The sequence below is a fragment of the Sturnira hondurensis genome, unplaced genomic scaffold (assembly GCF_014824575.4).
Source record: "Sturnira hondurensis isolate 20B ecotype Veracruz unplaced genomic scaffold, ASM1482457v3 Scaffold0006437, whole genome shotgun sequence".
NCBI classification, from domain to species: domain Eukaryota; kingdom Metazoa; phylum Chordata; class Mammalia; order Chiroptera; family Phyllostomidae; genus Sturnira; species Sturnira hondurensis.
The window spans coordinates 11,987,839-12,004,382 of NW_028079068.1; the positions used below are offsets into that span (position 1 = coordinate 11,987,839).

The following is a 16,544-nucleotide window of genomic DNA, read 5'->3' on the forward strand; positions in this document are numbered from 1 at the left end:
TGCCCATGTCTCCTTAGATATTTCCAGTTTTCAGGAGTGGGAAGAGGCAACACATCATATGTTTAGCTGTCCCTTGTGGACACGAGTTTTCCTTCCAACTGTAGAAGTTTCTGCAGTGAACATCCCCATTGACTGGAATCTTTAGCAAGAGTTATTATTCTATGTACATTTGGGGAAAGCAATCTCAGATGTCTACAGATAATGTCATAGATGGATTTTGCTTGGTGAAAGTGAGTTACCATATCTGTTTGAGGTTTGTCCATTTTTATTTTAAATAATTTACAGCTAACGTATTTTCTGAGAAAAAAATGAATCTGTTAAGGGCTTATTTAATCTCTTTACAATAGCCCAGGTGGAAGATACTAGCACTTTTCAATCTTCAGGTGAAGGACAGCAGCACAGAGAAGTCATATAACTAACTCAGAGTCACACAGCCAGCAAGGGAAGGGCCAGGATGTTGTGCCCCAGAGATGACATCTGTAGCCAGCATCCCACTGTTTTCCTGAGCAGACATTTAAATCTGTGATGAGCTGTGGCCGAGCCAGGAAGCCTAGTATGTATGGACACGGACCCTGGGAGCCTTTCTCAGCCCAATCTGCTTCAAGAGCATCAGTATCTATCTGAGATTCCTGTGGAGATGGCCAGGGCAGGAGAGGAGCTCTCCTGCCATTTGTTTTCATAGTGGATTGTCCATATTGCTACTCTTCACGGGACAGAGGGGAGCAGCATTTGGCTCATGCTTCTTTTGCATCAGCAGCTTCATTTCCTCATTTCATTGCTTTGATACAAGGAAAAAGCATAAAATGTGTATGAGAGAGAGAGAGAGAGAAGAGAAACAGATTTAAGTCTAACTTTGCTCTTTTAAATCCATGTTGTTAAAGATAACACTTTTTCTTTAATGTGTGAGATAAATCTCTTTCACACAGTGCACTTTAAGCTGATAAACATACACACTTTCATCATGTGATGCACTTTTCTGCTAAGCCCCAATTGTATACCACCTAAGGAAATGAAAATACTGTTAGAAGAGGCGTGATTACACTTATTTGAACCTTAGAACAAATTTAACTCAACTATCAACAAAGGACCAATTACAGTAAGCCAAAATTGTTATTTTAGTTATGCTTCCAGAAAGATGGAAGAAATGATGCTAAGGGTAATTAGAGTGGAGAGTTGTGATATTGTGATTTGTAATAAATATATATTTAGTCTTTGTCCCTGTTTCTGGCACAGTGCTCGTAAAACCCTTGGAATTTCTAAATGATGAGTGTGATTAAGGTGTCTTCTGTTAACAAAATGACTTTGGAAAAAAACCTTAGTTAACCTAGGGACAGGGCTGGTTACCAGGAAAACCAAAGGTAACAATTTGGGGAGGGAGGCAGTGTTATGGAACTGGCCCCTTAACATGTGGATTCTGATGCTATATCTTTGTAGAGAGTGTCAGAAGGAGTTGCATTGTAGGACAGCTGGGGTCCAGAGAATTGCATAGAGATGAGAAAGTCTCTCCACTCTCAAATTGGAGTTCTGGAGCCTAAGAGTTTATGTGTTAATACTGTACTTAAGAAAAAAAATCTTATTTGGTTCTGCTCACTGCTATTATCTGAAGGTGCTTTCATAAGAGATAATAGTTGACTAGTTATATCACATTTTTATTGGAACAAAAATGGGCTTCTATAGACAGTTTCTTAATGGTCAATCAAAAATGTTGACCAATCATTTTTTACCAAAAGTTTAGTTTTTCTCTTTAACAACTGATAAAATTTAATCATGTCGATTTGTTTATGTACTGAAACCAAAGTCTGTCATGCAGATCTAATGATTTATACAATCAGAGACTTGACCTGATTTACTTAGAACTTAACTTGACCCAAATTGTGTAATAACTTGAGATACTGGTAGTAATCATGTTGTTTAAAGAAGAATCCCATTTCATATTCTGTATGTAGCTTTGTAAGTAATTTTATAGCCGGTGGAAATGGGGTCCTTGTGGTATCACAAGAAAAGCATTTTCAGGGACCCACATGGAAGGAAAAGGTCTGATGTGGTATGATTTATTTGGGTGGAAATAGAAGGTTGCCCCCCGGTTTCCAGTATCTCGTTAGCCATTGTCCTCACTGTGGAAAAAAATCCTTGTCTTCCTCAAGCACAGAAGGAAGACCAGTGTCCAAACTGTGTGCTATGCCTAATCCATTTAATCCAGTTTAGTCCACATCTGTCCCCATCCATCAGTATAGTCTATTTCCTGCTGCACTCTGGTTGGTGCTGTATTGCTGCACCCGGGCTTGCACTTGGAGTTTGTGTGGCTGCCAGGCTGTGTGGCTGCTATGAAAAGAACCTGGAGAAACAAGTGGGGTGATCACATGTTAGTGAGAGGGGGGGAAACACTTTTTATTAAACTTGTGTTATATTTTCTTGAGCTTGGGAAGGACTAGGCACTTTTTCAAAATAACTATTTAATTTCCCAATCTTTCATGGGCTGGCATTGGGTTCTCCCTGTAACCAATCCATCTCCTAGGTCTTCTGGGGTTCTGCGTCCTTTATCCAATCTGATCTTTCTCCCAGGCTAGACTCATAGGTCTTTATGGTCATCTTGGCTCCTGTTGCACATGCTTCAAAATAGAAGCACCTCTCCCTATACCATCTAGGCTTCTACTTTGTTATTCTACCCCTTTCCCTTTTCCCAGTAATCTGTAGGAAGGGAACTGGTGGTTCCCTGGGGAGTTTGTGAAGCTGTAGTTTTCTAGTGGAGCAAGCAGGCTTATTATCCAACTCAGTTCCCTAGCCTATTATACTTCATAATGTCTGATTCCCTTTGCTCCCTTTCTTTATTAATATCTAGCTACTTATGCTAACAATTTCATTCTAATTATTTAATCTTTGATTTTCATCAAAGTTGGAGCTTGGTGCTTTGACATTGTTTCTTGTTTTACCTTTTTCCATGGAAATTATTAATATAAATTTTGTTCTTAAAAATAGAGAACAACTAAAACCATGATTCTTTATCTGTTCAGATCGCTTTAACAAAACTCTAAATACCAGGGACTTTTAATTTTTTTTAAAGATTCTATTTAGCCTTAGAGAGGAAGGGAAGGAGAGAGGGAGAGAAACATCAATGTGTGGTTGCCTCTCGTGTGTCCCCCACTGGGAACTGGCCTGCAACCCAGGCATGTGTCTTGACTGGGAATTGAACCACAATTGTCTGGTTCTCAGGCCTGTGCTCAATCCACTGAGCTACACCAGCCAGGGCAATACCAGGAACTTTTATGAGCCTATTTCTCTTCCCTGAGCTAGCTGCAATTCCAGTTTTGTACTATTTTTCTACATTGCCTTTCTCTGTGCAATGAGTCCTCTTTGAAGAGAGGTTTTGCAATTAAACAATTAAGTTTTATTAATTATTTGACTTATATTGTCAATTTAGAGATATATCTTCATTTATCTATAAATCTTAATTTGTATATATGGTGAGTCTCCCATCAAATCAGATCTCCATTCAGTGAAGGATATGTTGCCATTGCCTCGGGGACTGCTCTATAGCTCCTTGAAGGATTGCCTGGCCCCAGAGAGCTGCCTTGCTCAATGTTTCTGCCCTGCTACCCAGGAATGCCCATATCCAGTGATTGGTAGATGTGGAAGTATAATGTGGAAGTAGATGTGGTTCATCTTCCTGACCTAATTTGGGGACAACTCTGGAGGCCATCCTAGCCTCAGAACTCCCCATGGCCTTGGCCGTTTTTCTTTGGGCCACAGCCAGCTGGACATCTCTGCCCAGTCTTGCTTCATTCCTCAGCATTCCATCGAGAGGCCAGGGGTAAATATACATTTTTTCTTTTTTTAAATATATTTTATCGATTATGCCATTACAGTTGTTCTATTCCATCCCTTCATTCCCCTCCACCCTGCAAATCCCCTTCCCCACCATTCCCCCCCTTTCGTTCATGTCCATGTGTCGTAACTTCTTTAGTTTCTACATTTCCCATACTATTCTTGTCCTCCCCCTGTCTATTTTCTCCCCACCATCTATGCTACTTTTTCTCTGTACCTTTTCCCCCACTCTCCTTCTTCCACTCCCCTGTTGCTAACCCTCCATGTGATCTTCATTTCTATGGTTCCACTCCTGATCTAGCTGTCCTCTTGGTTTGCTTTTGTTTTAGATGTGGTTGTTAATAACTATGAGTTTGCTGTCCTTTCACTGTTCATATTTTTTATCTTCCTTTTCTTAGATAAGTCCCTTTAACATTTAATATAATAAGGGCTTGGTGATGATGAACTCCTTGAATTTGATCTTATCTGAGAAGCACTTTATCTGTCCTTCCATTCTAAATGAAAGCTTTGCTGGATAGAGCAAGCTTGGTTGTAGGTCTTTGGATTTCATGACTTGGAATACTTCTTTCCAGCCCCTTCTTGCCTGGAAGGTCTCTTTTGAGAAATCCGCTGACAGTCTGATGGGCACTTCTTTGTAGGTGACTGTCCCCTTATCTCTTGCTGTTTCTAGGATTCTCTCCTTCATTTTAATTTTGGCTAATGTAATAATGATGTGCCTTGGTGTGTTCCTTCTTGGGTCTAACTTCTTTGGGACTGTCTGAGCTTCCTGGATTTCCTGGAAGTCTATTTCCTTTGCCAGCCTGGGGAAGTTCTCCTTTATTATTTGTTCAAATAAGTTTTCCAATTGTTGTTGTTCCTCTTCCCCTTCTGGTACCCCTATAATTCAGATGTTGGAACGTTTAAAGATGTCCAGGAGGTTCCTAAGCTTCTACTCATTTTTTTGAATTCTTGTTTCTTCCTTCTTTTCTGTTTGGTTGTTTCTTTCTTCCTTCTGGTCCACTCCCTTGATTTGAGTCCCAGTTTCCTTTCCATCACTATTGGTTTCCTGTGCATTTCCCTTCATTTCAATCAGTTTAGCCTTCATATGTTCCTCTAATTTGTGGCTAAAATCAACCAATTCTGTGAGCATCCTGATCACCAGTGTTTTGAACTGTGCATCTGAAAGGCTGGCTATTTCTTGGTCACTTAGAATTATAGGCTCTGGGGCTTTGACCTGTTCTTGAGTCATAATGTTTGGTCTGTTTGCACCTGTTATGTTTGAGGGGCGGAGCCTTAGGTATTCACCAGGGCCAGGCAACCCAGTTGCTGGGTTGTGACACTGTATGTGGAGGCTGGGTCAGAGAGGGAAAAAAAATGGCGCTTTGCTCTGCTCCACTGTCTCTGATTTCTGTCCCCTCTGTGGCTTCCCACAAGCAAATTTGGCCCTTCTGCTGCTGGTTCCTGGGTGTGTGGGCCCTTGTACTCTCCAGGACCCTGTTGGTCTCTCCAACAAACTCTCTGTGGGCCTGGGAGCCTCTCCCAGCCCCTCAACCCCGAGAAAGTTTTTCCAGTTGGTGCTTTCAAGCTCTAATTCCCATTGCTGGGGCCCTAGCCTGAGCGGTCTGTCTCACTGTTCACTCCTTCGCTTGGTTTATCTGCGCGCAAATGTGTGACTGCAGTTAGCCAGCTGCCCTGCGCCCTCACTGCGTCCTCCCATTGCCACCCCACGCCTGAGATCAACCAACCGCCTCTGCCTCTGCACCTGGGTGGTGGGGATCCAGGGGGCACTGCCTCTTTCCTGCATGCCCCCTGCTCTGCTGTTGGCTTCACCCCTCTTACTGGTCTGGATGAATGGTTCGTTGTTGTCAGACTTCCATATAGTTCAATTTTCTGTGTTTTGGCTGCATTTCTGTTTACTAAAACTTTGTTGTCTTTAAATTTGGTTGTGGGAGAAGGCACAGTGTTTCCACCTACGCCTCCATCTTGGTGGAAGTCCACATTTCAAACTCTTCTAAGGGTCTGCTTCTGGGGAGCCCAGCTGATAAGAATATTGTCTCAGTTTTTAATTTTTAGCCAATTAATAGTCTATAAGCAAATGTTTAAATGAGATAGAACATGTGGCTATTTCCACAACTTTACTTCTTAATAGTTGGTGCCATTAATAGTTTAATAGTGTTTGTGATTGTTTTGTTCTTTTAAAGAGTAAATTCTAATTTTTCAACGCAGATCTTTGAAATACTTATGGACTTCCTTTGAAAGGGGACTTGGATCTTTTGAGTAGAAAGTTGGGGGATTGAGGAAGAGAGTGTAACTCACTTTTAATATTCTCTCACATTGAGATTGCCTCTCTTACATTGTGTTGGCCAATAACAAGTGTACAGTGAAATTTAGTTATTTACAGACACAAATCTATAATATAGTCATTACAGACAATGGGCAAGCATCACTTCTCAGAATTTAAGGTATCTGATAATATTATACAAAGAATGGTGAAGGGTTTAAGAATATGATTTGTTGACAAACGCATGTTTTAGCTCTAAATATCAACTATCTCCCATCTCAGGTCTGGTGATGATGCTTATCTGGTCATGGTTATTGATGAGGGTAATAATAATGTACCATATTTATATAGCATTTTATCATTTTACCCTTTTAATTTAATTCTCTTGATATCCTGGGTCATAGTTTTTAGGAACCTGTTACAGAAGTAAAGAAACTGAGACATAAGAGACTTTGTTCAAGGTCAGACAAGACCCATCCTCAGGTCTTCTGACTACCAGGCTGTTTTCTTTCTCATTCTGTCATCTTTCTGCCCTAGCAAACTAATGCATTGACATACCTTTCATCTCTCAGACAAGAGACATTGGTCTACTCGCCCATGAGTCTCAGCTTTCTAAAGAGATAAAAATTATGAATAGAATTGTTTACAAATTTGCTTCTGTATCATTAAAAGTAAATTATTGTGCAACTTTAAAGATGAATAAGCTAAAGCTAAGGTGACATTCTAATTCACAGAACCCCATTAAAAGCTATTTTGGGAGATAGAACTTATTTGTTTGGCGACTTCCTCTACATTACCTGGTGTAATATTTTTATGCTACTTATTTTTAAATATATATTTATATGCATTTCCCCCTACTTGGCTGAGAGGAGGTTGAAGGCAGGATTGTCTCATATCTATTTCTCTATTTCAGCAATATGTATTACAGGCCTTTCATTTATTAATAAACAAATATTTCAATGAAGTCTTTGTGTACCGAGCAGTGATAGGTGTTGGGGGGTATGGTGCTAAATGTGAAAGACTAGGTTCATTAGTCATGGAGCTATTATAAAGTAGGGTGAAAACAAATAACACAATTTTTAAAAACACAATTCTTATGGTTGCTGCAGTGTAAATGTGCAGGGGGGACTGGAGAATCCAGGGAGGTCTTCCTGAGGGCAGGTATTTACAGGGGCAGTTGGGAAGGGGTGTCTTTTTTTTAATAGAAAGCTTTATTTTTAATTTTTAAATTTTTGACATTTTAGTTTTAACAAGCTTAATTAATTTATTTAATATTAATTAAATAAATTAACATATTAATTAATTAATTTATTAATTTTAATTTAGTTATTAATATCAATATAAATGTATTAATTTTATTTGTTTTATATATATTACTATATTAATATATTTTTATATATTGATTTTATTTATTTATTTTATTGAGAGGAGACTGGTTACATATATACTGAAGAAGATTAAGTCAGTTCTATAATCTGCATGAGATCTAAGTATTTTAATTAAGTTCTTAATATTCAATAGAATCACTATATTTATATAACTATGAATTAGACCTGCTGGGTTTTTTAAAGAGTCTTTAAATTTGCTTTATCTTATTTATCAATTTCTTGTATCCACTAAACCATTAAGCAACAGGTATAGTAATTTATCAATGGGCAAGATGATGGAAAAGTCGAGACTTGGAGTCAAACAGATCTGGCTTTGAACGTCGGTTCCAACCTCTTGCTAGCTGTTGCTATTCATGTTTCTCAGTTTCCACGCTAGAAATATGGTGATAACACCAACCTTAGAGTTCTGCCTTTAGGAGCAGTAAGGTATCATAGAGCAAATGAGACTAAGAAGATGCCATCTCACATATAAAGTGTACCTAAGCTTACAGTGTTAAGTTGAACAAGTGTTTTTTTAATTACTATCATAGAATCAAATCAAAAGGAAAAACCTTTCCATAGGCAATGACATCAGGAAATTCTAAAAAGCAGTCAGTTATAAATTTTTCCATACAACACTCTTTTCCTACCTGCTAAGCTTCAAAAATTATTTCCTGCAGAACTAAATACACCCGCAGAATAGGAAAGTCAGTGTCCCTGGAATTGTACACACTTACACTCTTCCAGAGTGATGTATGGGAAAACAGATGCAGCAGACATGGTCTTTGATGGAGGGCAACTCCTCTTCTTCCCACCCACCCCAGGAATCCGAATCAAGTCAGAGGGTCTGTTGAAAAATAGATAATGAGTATTGTAAGAAAAAAATTTTTTTGATTAAGCCTGAACATTTGACTAAATTTCACTTTTTAAAATCAAACCCTAATAGTATATAATGAGTTCTTGTAAAGTCATAGGACTGTTTTGGCAGATGGCATTAATTATTAGTGTGTTTTAATATTTTTACAATGTTATCTCTTACCATTAGATAATTTTACATTTTGATTTGGCTTTTTAATGTGCACATCTTGTCATTTAATAGTAAGGTTGCTGAGGACAGGCAATCTTTGGATGTCTGTAGTTCCTGAAACATAGTAGACAATAAGTACTTATGAATGGATTAACTGTCTGGTTTTGTGACAGATGTGAAGGTAGAAAGCGTGAATGAGTTTCAGGGCTAAGAAGGGAATCCTAATCTTCTAACTCTAATCACTTTAGAAGTAATGCAGTCCATGATTTAGTAAAATATCCCTAAGGCACCAAACAGCCAACGGCCATGTGGAGCAGTTTCCCACAAGTATTTGTTCAGCCAAAGTCAATTAATTGTGCAATCCCACTTTCCTGAAAAATACGAATGGGCCAGGCTGACAAATATTAGGTGAGACAGAGGAATAAAAAAAATACGAAGTGGATTTAGACAATGTAGAAACCCAAGTTAACTAACAAAAACATTCAGTAGCTCCTGAATGAATGAATAAATGGATGAATCCAGACTAAAGTCCATGCCTGGATTGTCTGGTTGCCTTATGTGAAATAGTTGTAATAAAAATTTTCCAGCCTTCAATTCTTCTGGCTATGAAGCTAGTAGTAATCTCAGAATGATACTTAAGATATGGCATGTCTTTAATGAGATGCTTAATAATCACAGCCATTTAATTAAAAGGGCAGTCATACATTAAAAAAGCGATTGTTCCCTAGTGGGTGTTACAGTTTTGGTCTTACATTTCTGTAGTTACCTAATGCCTCCAGTCACCACAGTTTTTTTGTCTGTTTGTTTGATTTTTAAAGACATTATACATGGTTTTCAACTTACTGCTAGAATTTGTCCCAAAAGATTCTCCTCAAACTACGTGATCACTCCTTTCCAAGTCTCGTTCACTGGCCCTCTCTCCAAAACTAGTGGGTTTTCCTCGTTCCAGCATTCCCCATTTCTTACTATTGACTTAAATACTCCCTCACAGTGATCTCTTCACTCCCAACACTTTACCTACCTACTGTGTCAGCATCTGAAAAATTATAATTACATTTCCCTTCTTTCTCCTTAACTCTAGACCCACTTTTTCAGTTTGATGTTTCATGGTACTTCAAAGACAACCTGTCCTGAATCAAAATCATGCTTTTCTCCTTCACATACCTGCTCACTCTCCTATTTTTCCTGCTTGTTTAATGGTGACATCACATAAACTGGTCACAAAGGACAAAACCTTAAAGTCATGCTTAGTGATTTCTCACTTCCTCCTACTTAGATCGAATCAGTACAACGTAAATATATACAATTTTTTATTTGACAGCTCCATCTGCTCATCTTCAGCATAGGTAGCATTGTGACTTCCCTTTGCCTAACCCCATAACCTCCCAGCTGGGCTCATTGCCTTGCGCCCTTTCCACTCCAGGCTTCCTTCTACATCAGCAATCCTCAACATTTTTCTTTCGTAAAATGCATTGATGTGCCATACCAACTGAGGGATACTTGTGGGCTACTAAAACATTTAGTGAGAAATGTTTAGTGAGAAACTTAAACATTTTAATTATTCCTAATCTTCCATAGGCTCTGCACAGCAATACATGATCTGGCCCCTGTCCACCTCTTGTCTTTGTCTCATAATTCTCTCCCCATCATTCATTAACTTCACTGGCTCTTCCCTGCCCTTACCCATGTTCTTTACCCTCACTCTCTCTTTTTTCTGACCTCAACTAAGTGATACCACTTCAGGGAGTCTTTTCCTGAGCACTGCTCAATCTAAATTAAATTACCTTGCTCTGCCTTGGTTGGGTGGCTCAGGTGGTTGGAGCATCATACTATACACCAAAAGGTTGCTGGTCAGATCCCTGGTCAGGGCACATACCTAGGGTGCAGGTCTGATCCCTTTTGGGGTGTGTACAGGAGCCAACTGACAGATGTTTCTCTCTCACATTCTCTCTCTCTCTTTCTCTGCCCCCTTTCTTTCTCAATAAACATATTCTTAAGTGAGGATTTAAAAAATCCCATTGCTGTTCCTCATAGGATTTGTCATAATTTATAATTATATACCTTTTTTTTTGCATTAAGCCTGGCTCATGCATATTTCTAAACTCTGTGAAGGCAGAGACCATGTCTATTTTATTATTCACCATTGCATCCCATGGCCCCTACACAGACAAGTAGGCACACAATACATATTTACTGAAGGAATGAATGAATTATCAGTAGGCTAGCTAATTGTAGGCTCCATCTATGGATTATGGGCAATTCCCACCCCTGAATATTGTAAAATTAGTAAGATTATTGCCATCACAGAGATAATTTGGACCGTGCTTTAACCTAAAGAAAACTAAGCTTTTAGTATCTACAACGGTTAATTGTACGTTGTTTTCACACATGTTAAGCCTGATTACAATGCACTGGACACCCATTGTCTGGCTATTAGACATTTTGTCTTTGTTTGGTTACCTGAGATTTTCCCCCCAAATCGTAAAGCCCATTTTGTTGTTCTCCTGTTTATGAACTTTTGGTGGGTTACTGCTGTTTTCAAGATAAAGTCCTAATTATTTGGCATGTCTAACAAAGTTATTCTCAAGATAGATCTGACCATTCTTTCCAACTTCAAACCCCAGCCAGTCTCTACCATAGGCCATGATCAAAGATTTTTCCGTACCTTGGCCTGTTTCAGAAATGTTCTATTTTTGTCCCCATATGTCTTTGTATCGCCCTTTAAAATCCATCTCTCTCAAGCATTTTATGTATGCCTTCTTCTGTGCCCTCATTGTATGATACATTCTCTTCTAAAATTTGTTACATGGTCCATAATAATTTATTGGAATGCCTGCTTACAAACTGGTTGGTAATTCCTGGATTAGACTGTGTATTCCCAGTGTCTCGCCTAATACTAGCATACAGTGGTACCAGTAACTTCTGGATAATTGAATGCATTGCTAATTATTTAGGAGTAAAAATGCCTTTGCCTACTGACGCAATGGTATAAATGGTGATTTAATACCCACCTGACTGAAAAAGTTTGTTTAAATCATAATAGAACTGAAACAGATTTCTAACATGCTTTTTTTTCTAGTATTAGCATGTGTTGTATCTCTGCCCTATTGCTAGCGAGAAGCTTCTTTCTTCTTCTTCTATCCCTGCCCAGTAAAAGAGATCTTTTCTAAACTTTTCTCTTTGGTCTCTTCTTTTTCCTAGAAGGAAAGGCCAAAAGAAGATTTTTTTCCTGCAGTAATAGTGAGATGGGATGTCTGCCATTTTGATTTTCATGGTTGAGACATTTCAACTGAGGACTTGCCTGTATCTCACAGTCTGGAAGACCACTTGTTTGATGACAAGTCTTTATGCTAATGCACAAAAACCTTGCTAAACTTACTATGAGCTATAAGATGAAATTAATTTTAAAGCAGCTCTACTAATAAATAAAAATAGCTAAAGGACCTTCCTATTGGTGGTCTCATGCATTAGAAAGACTTACTCATGCTTTTTACTAATCCAGGCAGTTGTCCTTCAACTTTTGTTAGATGAATCAAAACAGCCCTTGAACCCAAAACTTTCTTGACTCTTTAACTCTTTTTTAAAAAAGATTTTATTTATTTATCTTTAGAGGGGGAGGGAAGGAGAAAGGGAGAGAAATATCAGTGTATGGTTGCCTCTCATGCACCCTCTGCTGAAACTGGCCTGCAACCCAGGGGTGTGCCCTGACTGGGAATTGAACTGTGGTCCTTTGGTTCGCAGGCCCACACTCAATCCACTGAGCTACCCCAGCCAGGGTGACTCCTTAACTTTTGTTACACTTTTTTGTTCACTCTGGCTTTCTTATAAACATCCACAAAGATAATGTTTAAACTTGGGGAAAATACTCCTGATCTGATGTATGATTAAGTAATTGATATAATTTATTTGATACACACATTACAATGCAAACAAACATAATTGCTCTTAATAGGGGAGAATAGCAGATGTTTTGAGAAACAATATTCTGTACCAAATCATGTGTTTTTATAAGGTAGCTAACCTCATTAACTTTGTTAATTAAATAAATGCCCTTTCTGAATCACTTTCTTCTTTTTCCAAAAAAATAGGTGGTGTTTGCATTGCCCAATCACAGAAAATTCCACGGGAACCAAGACCTGGAGAATTTGAAAAAATTATCAAACGCCTGCTAGAAACACCTAACGCTCGGGCAGTGATTATGTTTGCCAATGAAGATGACATCAGGTGCTGATTGCTCCTCTTCCTTATTTGGGATCAGATTTGTGGCCCACATCCTTTTTTATAACATATTTCATATTCAATATAAAATCTTGTGAGATTTCACAGGAATTGCAACATTCTTATGCAATTACAGCTTGCCTTCTGGTGCACAGAGACACAACAATCTTCTACTTTCTTAGTCTAAAATGTCTATAGAGTAAAACCTGGGGACTGAAAGAAGTGAGACAAGTAAGGATGATGGAATAAAGTGAACGAGGTTAAGAATAAAGCTAATTAGCAGCTGCTGGAGTTAAATTCACCAGTGTATTTCCTTTAGGAGATAAGCCCTGGCAGTTAGAATGATCGACTGATTATTTAATGGTGACCTGCTGAGTGTATATAACTTGATATAGCTGTCTTGTAACATTCATAAGTGTAGTGTTTCTTGATAAATGTGGTATGTTTTATTTATTTTTATTCCTATAGGAGGATATTGGAAGCAGCGAAAAAATTAAACCAAAGTGGGCATTTTCTCTGGATTGGCTCAGATAGTTGGGGATCCAAAATAGCACCTGTTTATCAGCAGGAAGAAATTGCTGAAGGGGCTGTGACAATTTTGCCCAAAAGAACATCGATTGATGGTAAGGATGCACCATAGAGAATTTGTTTTCATTCCAGTTAAATCAAAACTCAAAGGCAAAGCCAGAGTATCAGCATATAATGAAACACACCCATTATTGATGACTCTGGATAGAATTTTCACTTCTAATGGCAGAATCACCAAGACAGTAACTACTTAGCCCAGCATATTTTTTTTCACTAGAGGAGTACCTAATGAATATTTTTTAAGAAAAAATAGTAGGAAAAAAAATAGTAGCAATTACAGTTGGCTTAGTTCTATGATGTTAGTGACTTCCATGATATTGCCCTCTAAGGTCTCATATTTCCATGGGCATATATGATGCTTACAGCAGAGAGAGAGAGTGCTTGCCCCACAGAAAACAAAGAGATGATGCTAGGCTGACCCTATGGATAGAGTAAACACTACGGCAAAGACGTGAAGCACCCTGGAAAGGCAGTCTGTTTCCCAAATGTCTTTGCCAATGGTTTAGATAGTGATAGAAATTCCAACCTTTCCCATTATCCTTTTGAGTGAGGCATTATTTCCAAGTGGTCTCCCTTTAAAGAGGTCATTAACTTAGCAGGCTGACACTGTAGCCCATTACCATGCCTCCAGAAGATTACATTAGTACTGATTAGTTAATTGAATTAGCTAAAAATGGACTGGTAAATTTTGAGGTGGGTAGAAGTATAGAAGCCTGGAACATTACCCCCAGCTGGGGTGAGGGCAGAGAGAGAGAGAGAGAGAAAGAAAAGGAAAGAGAGAAAGAGAAGAAAGAGAAGGAAGGAAGGAAGGGAAAAAGGGAGGAAGGAAGGAAGGAAATATGAGAATGAAAAAAGTCCAAGTTGGTTCTAAATATTTAGCATGAGGTCAGGGGACTGCTGGTCACTGCTGCTGGGACACGTAGAGGAGAGGGAGAGGTTGAGATAACACCAACAACAGGCTTTTCTGCTACTCATCCCTAGAGCCAGGTGCCTGAATGGGGAATAGTTAGGGTGAAAATGTTGTCCACTGATTCCTCTTGGCTTTTGCCATAAGGGAAGCTTTCAGTTCTCCCCCACTTATTAACACATTTTTAAAAATGCAATGATCACAATATAACATAATATCTGTGTAAGATCTCAGTAGTTGGTTTTGATTATGAAAGAATATTAAAATCATGCCTTTCTTCTTAAACATAGGATTTGATCGATACTTTAGAAGCCGAACTCTTGCCAATAATCGAAGAAATGTGTGGTTCGCAGAATTTTGGGAGGAGAATTTTGGCTGCAAGCTAGGATCACATGGAAAAAGGAACAGTCATATAAAGAAATGCACAGGTAGCCACTTAAATGTTTTCTTGATGCATTTGTTTTTTCATTCCCAGAGGAATGAAGTTTTCTATGTGTATAATGATGAGGGTATTTTCTGTTTCCTTGAGTCTCTCGTTAGAGTTTCCGAGCAGGGCTGAGCATATACTCATCCTTCAACAAGCTCACCAGTTCTTACAGTTAACTAAGTATTTATTGGACATGGACTCTGTGCTGGGATATTTTAGTCCTATTTAAAAAATCATTTATTGAGTTTCTACTTTGGACAAGGCACTTCATTGGGATTGGTGAGGTATGGACAAATAAGCAAGACACGATATTGTTCTCCAGGAGCTTAAAATATAGTAAAGATGATAAAGCATAAAAATTTGCTATAAGATACCATTTTTAAAAACTATTTTAATCCATGTCCCCTGTGATACTATTGTGTCCAATATCCTGCATAGCACTAGCAGCTATAATTTTTAATGATTTGTTTTACATATCTTGTGCTTAAAAATAATAGTGATATTAAATATTCATATTTTAAATGTAGGAATTAAACATTTTAATTGAACATAGCATAAGTATGTGCATAGAAATATGCATGGAATATTAAAAATTACTTAGAGCTAAGTATATAACAAGGTCAATATAAATTAAAAAAAATCAATTTTATAGACATATTATATTATATAAAAAACAGACACACAGCAAAGGAAATTTAAAAGCCACTGTTTGTAGCATGGCCAAAAAAACTATGAAACATTAGATGGGTAATGTTAACAAAGATACATAAGTCCTTTGCCAGGGGGGTCCAACCTGCGGCCTGTGGGCCACGTGCAGCCCAGGACAGCTGTGAATGTGGCCCAACACAAAATCAAACATTTACTTAAAGCGTTATGAGATTTTTTATGATTATATATTGCAAAGTATTTAATGTATGGCCCAAGACAACTCTTCTTTTTCCAGTGTGGCCCAGAGATGCCAAAAGGTTGGACACCCTCTACACTGAATACTACAAAACTCGAAGGTGCATTTTACAACCACACATCCCTTCCTCACTCCTTTATTTTGATATATCCTCCCTTCCTTGTATTCCCTTCCTTTGGAAAGAACTGTTCAAATGAAAGATGTGCTATGAGAAATGCTGGAGTGGACATATCAGTAGAGCAAGGGTGAGGATGTGGAGGGATATGCCTTCAGGCTCCCTGTGTGCTGGGCACTGTTTGGGGAGGGACGAGACAAGGCGTGTGGGCTCACAGAGCTTACATTCAAGTGTGAAGAGACAGACACTAAACGTATAAAGGAATGGAGACTTCCAGATGCTGAGATGTGCTTACAGGAAATGCAACAGAGTAAATGTGAAAGGGTGACCAGGTGGTATTGGCAGGGAGGGTGGCAATTAGATTGTGCAATCACAAAATGCTGTACCTAGGAGGTGACATTTGAGATGAGACCTGAATAGCCAGAAGGTGTCAGCCATGTGAAGATATGAGGTCAGACCATTGCAGGATTTTGGGCAAGTCTCCTTTGTTCAAGGTAGAGAAAGGAGAAAAAGGTATAGGGAGGCTGGAGTGAGTAAGAATGAGGTAGTGAGTGAGAGGGAGCATGAGGCAGATGAAGCTAAAGAGATTGGCTGGGGCCAGGTCATACGAGTTCTTGAAATTCTTTCTAGAAGCTCCAGAGCTGTGGGGTGTGAGCTTGACCCTACATGTAGGGTAGAATTCCTTAAGGCTGTTTATACAGGGCATTGCTCAGTTGCCTGGTTCAAGAAGACACCTCTGTCAGAAGTGTAAGTAGAATTGGAGATCAGAGAAGAGAAAGAAGGGTCAGTTAGAGCTCATCAGTAGTTCTGGTGATGGGCAGTCATGGCCTAGACAAGGGCTCGTGAGTTATGGGGGAAGATCACAGTGGACAGTATTTACACTACCTGGTGAGTGATTAACACTGCAGG

The 16,544-nt window shown here is 38.8% G+C and overlaps 1 protein-coding gene across 1 annotated transcript in view; it reads left to right on the forward strand.

Moving 5' to 3' along the window:
* Positions 1–16,544, forward strand: part of GRM8 (glutamate metabotropic receptor 8) — an 830,046-nt gene that overhangs the window by 358,362 nt on the left and 455,140 nt on the right. Inside the window, exons 4-6 of the mRNA XM_037049282.1 lie at positions 12,565–12,700; positions 13,163–13,317; positions 14,480–14,617. Of these exons, the coding sequence (XP_036905177.1) occupies positions 12,565–12,700; positions 13,163–13,317; positions 14,480–14,617 (429 nt within the window). The remainder of the gene's footprint in view (positions 1–12,564; positions 12,701–13,162; positions 13,318–14,479; positions 14,618–16,544) is intronic.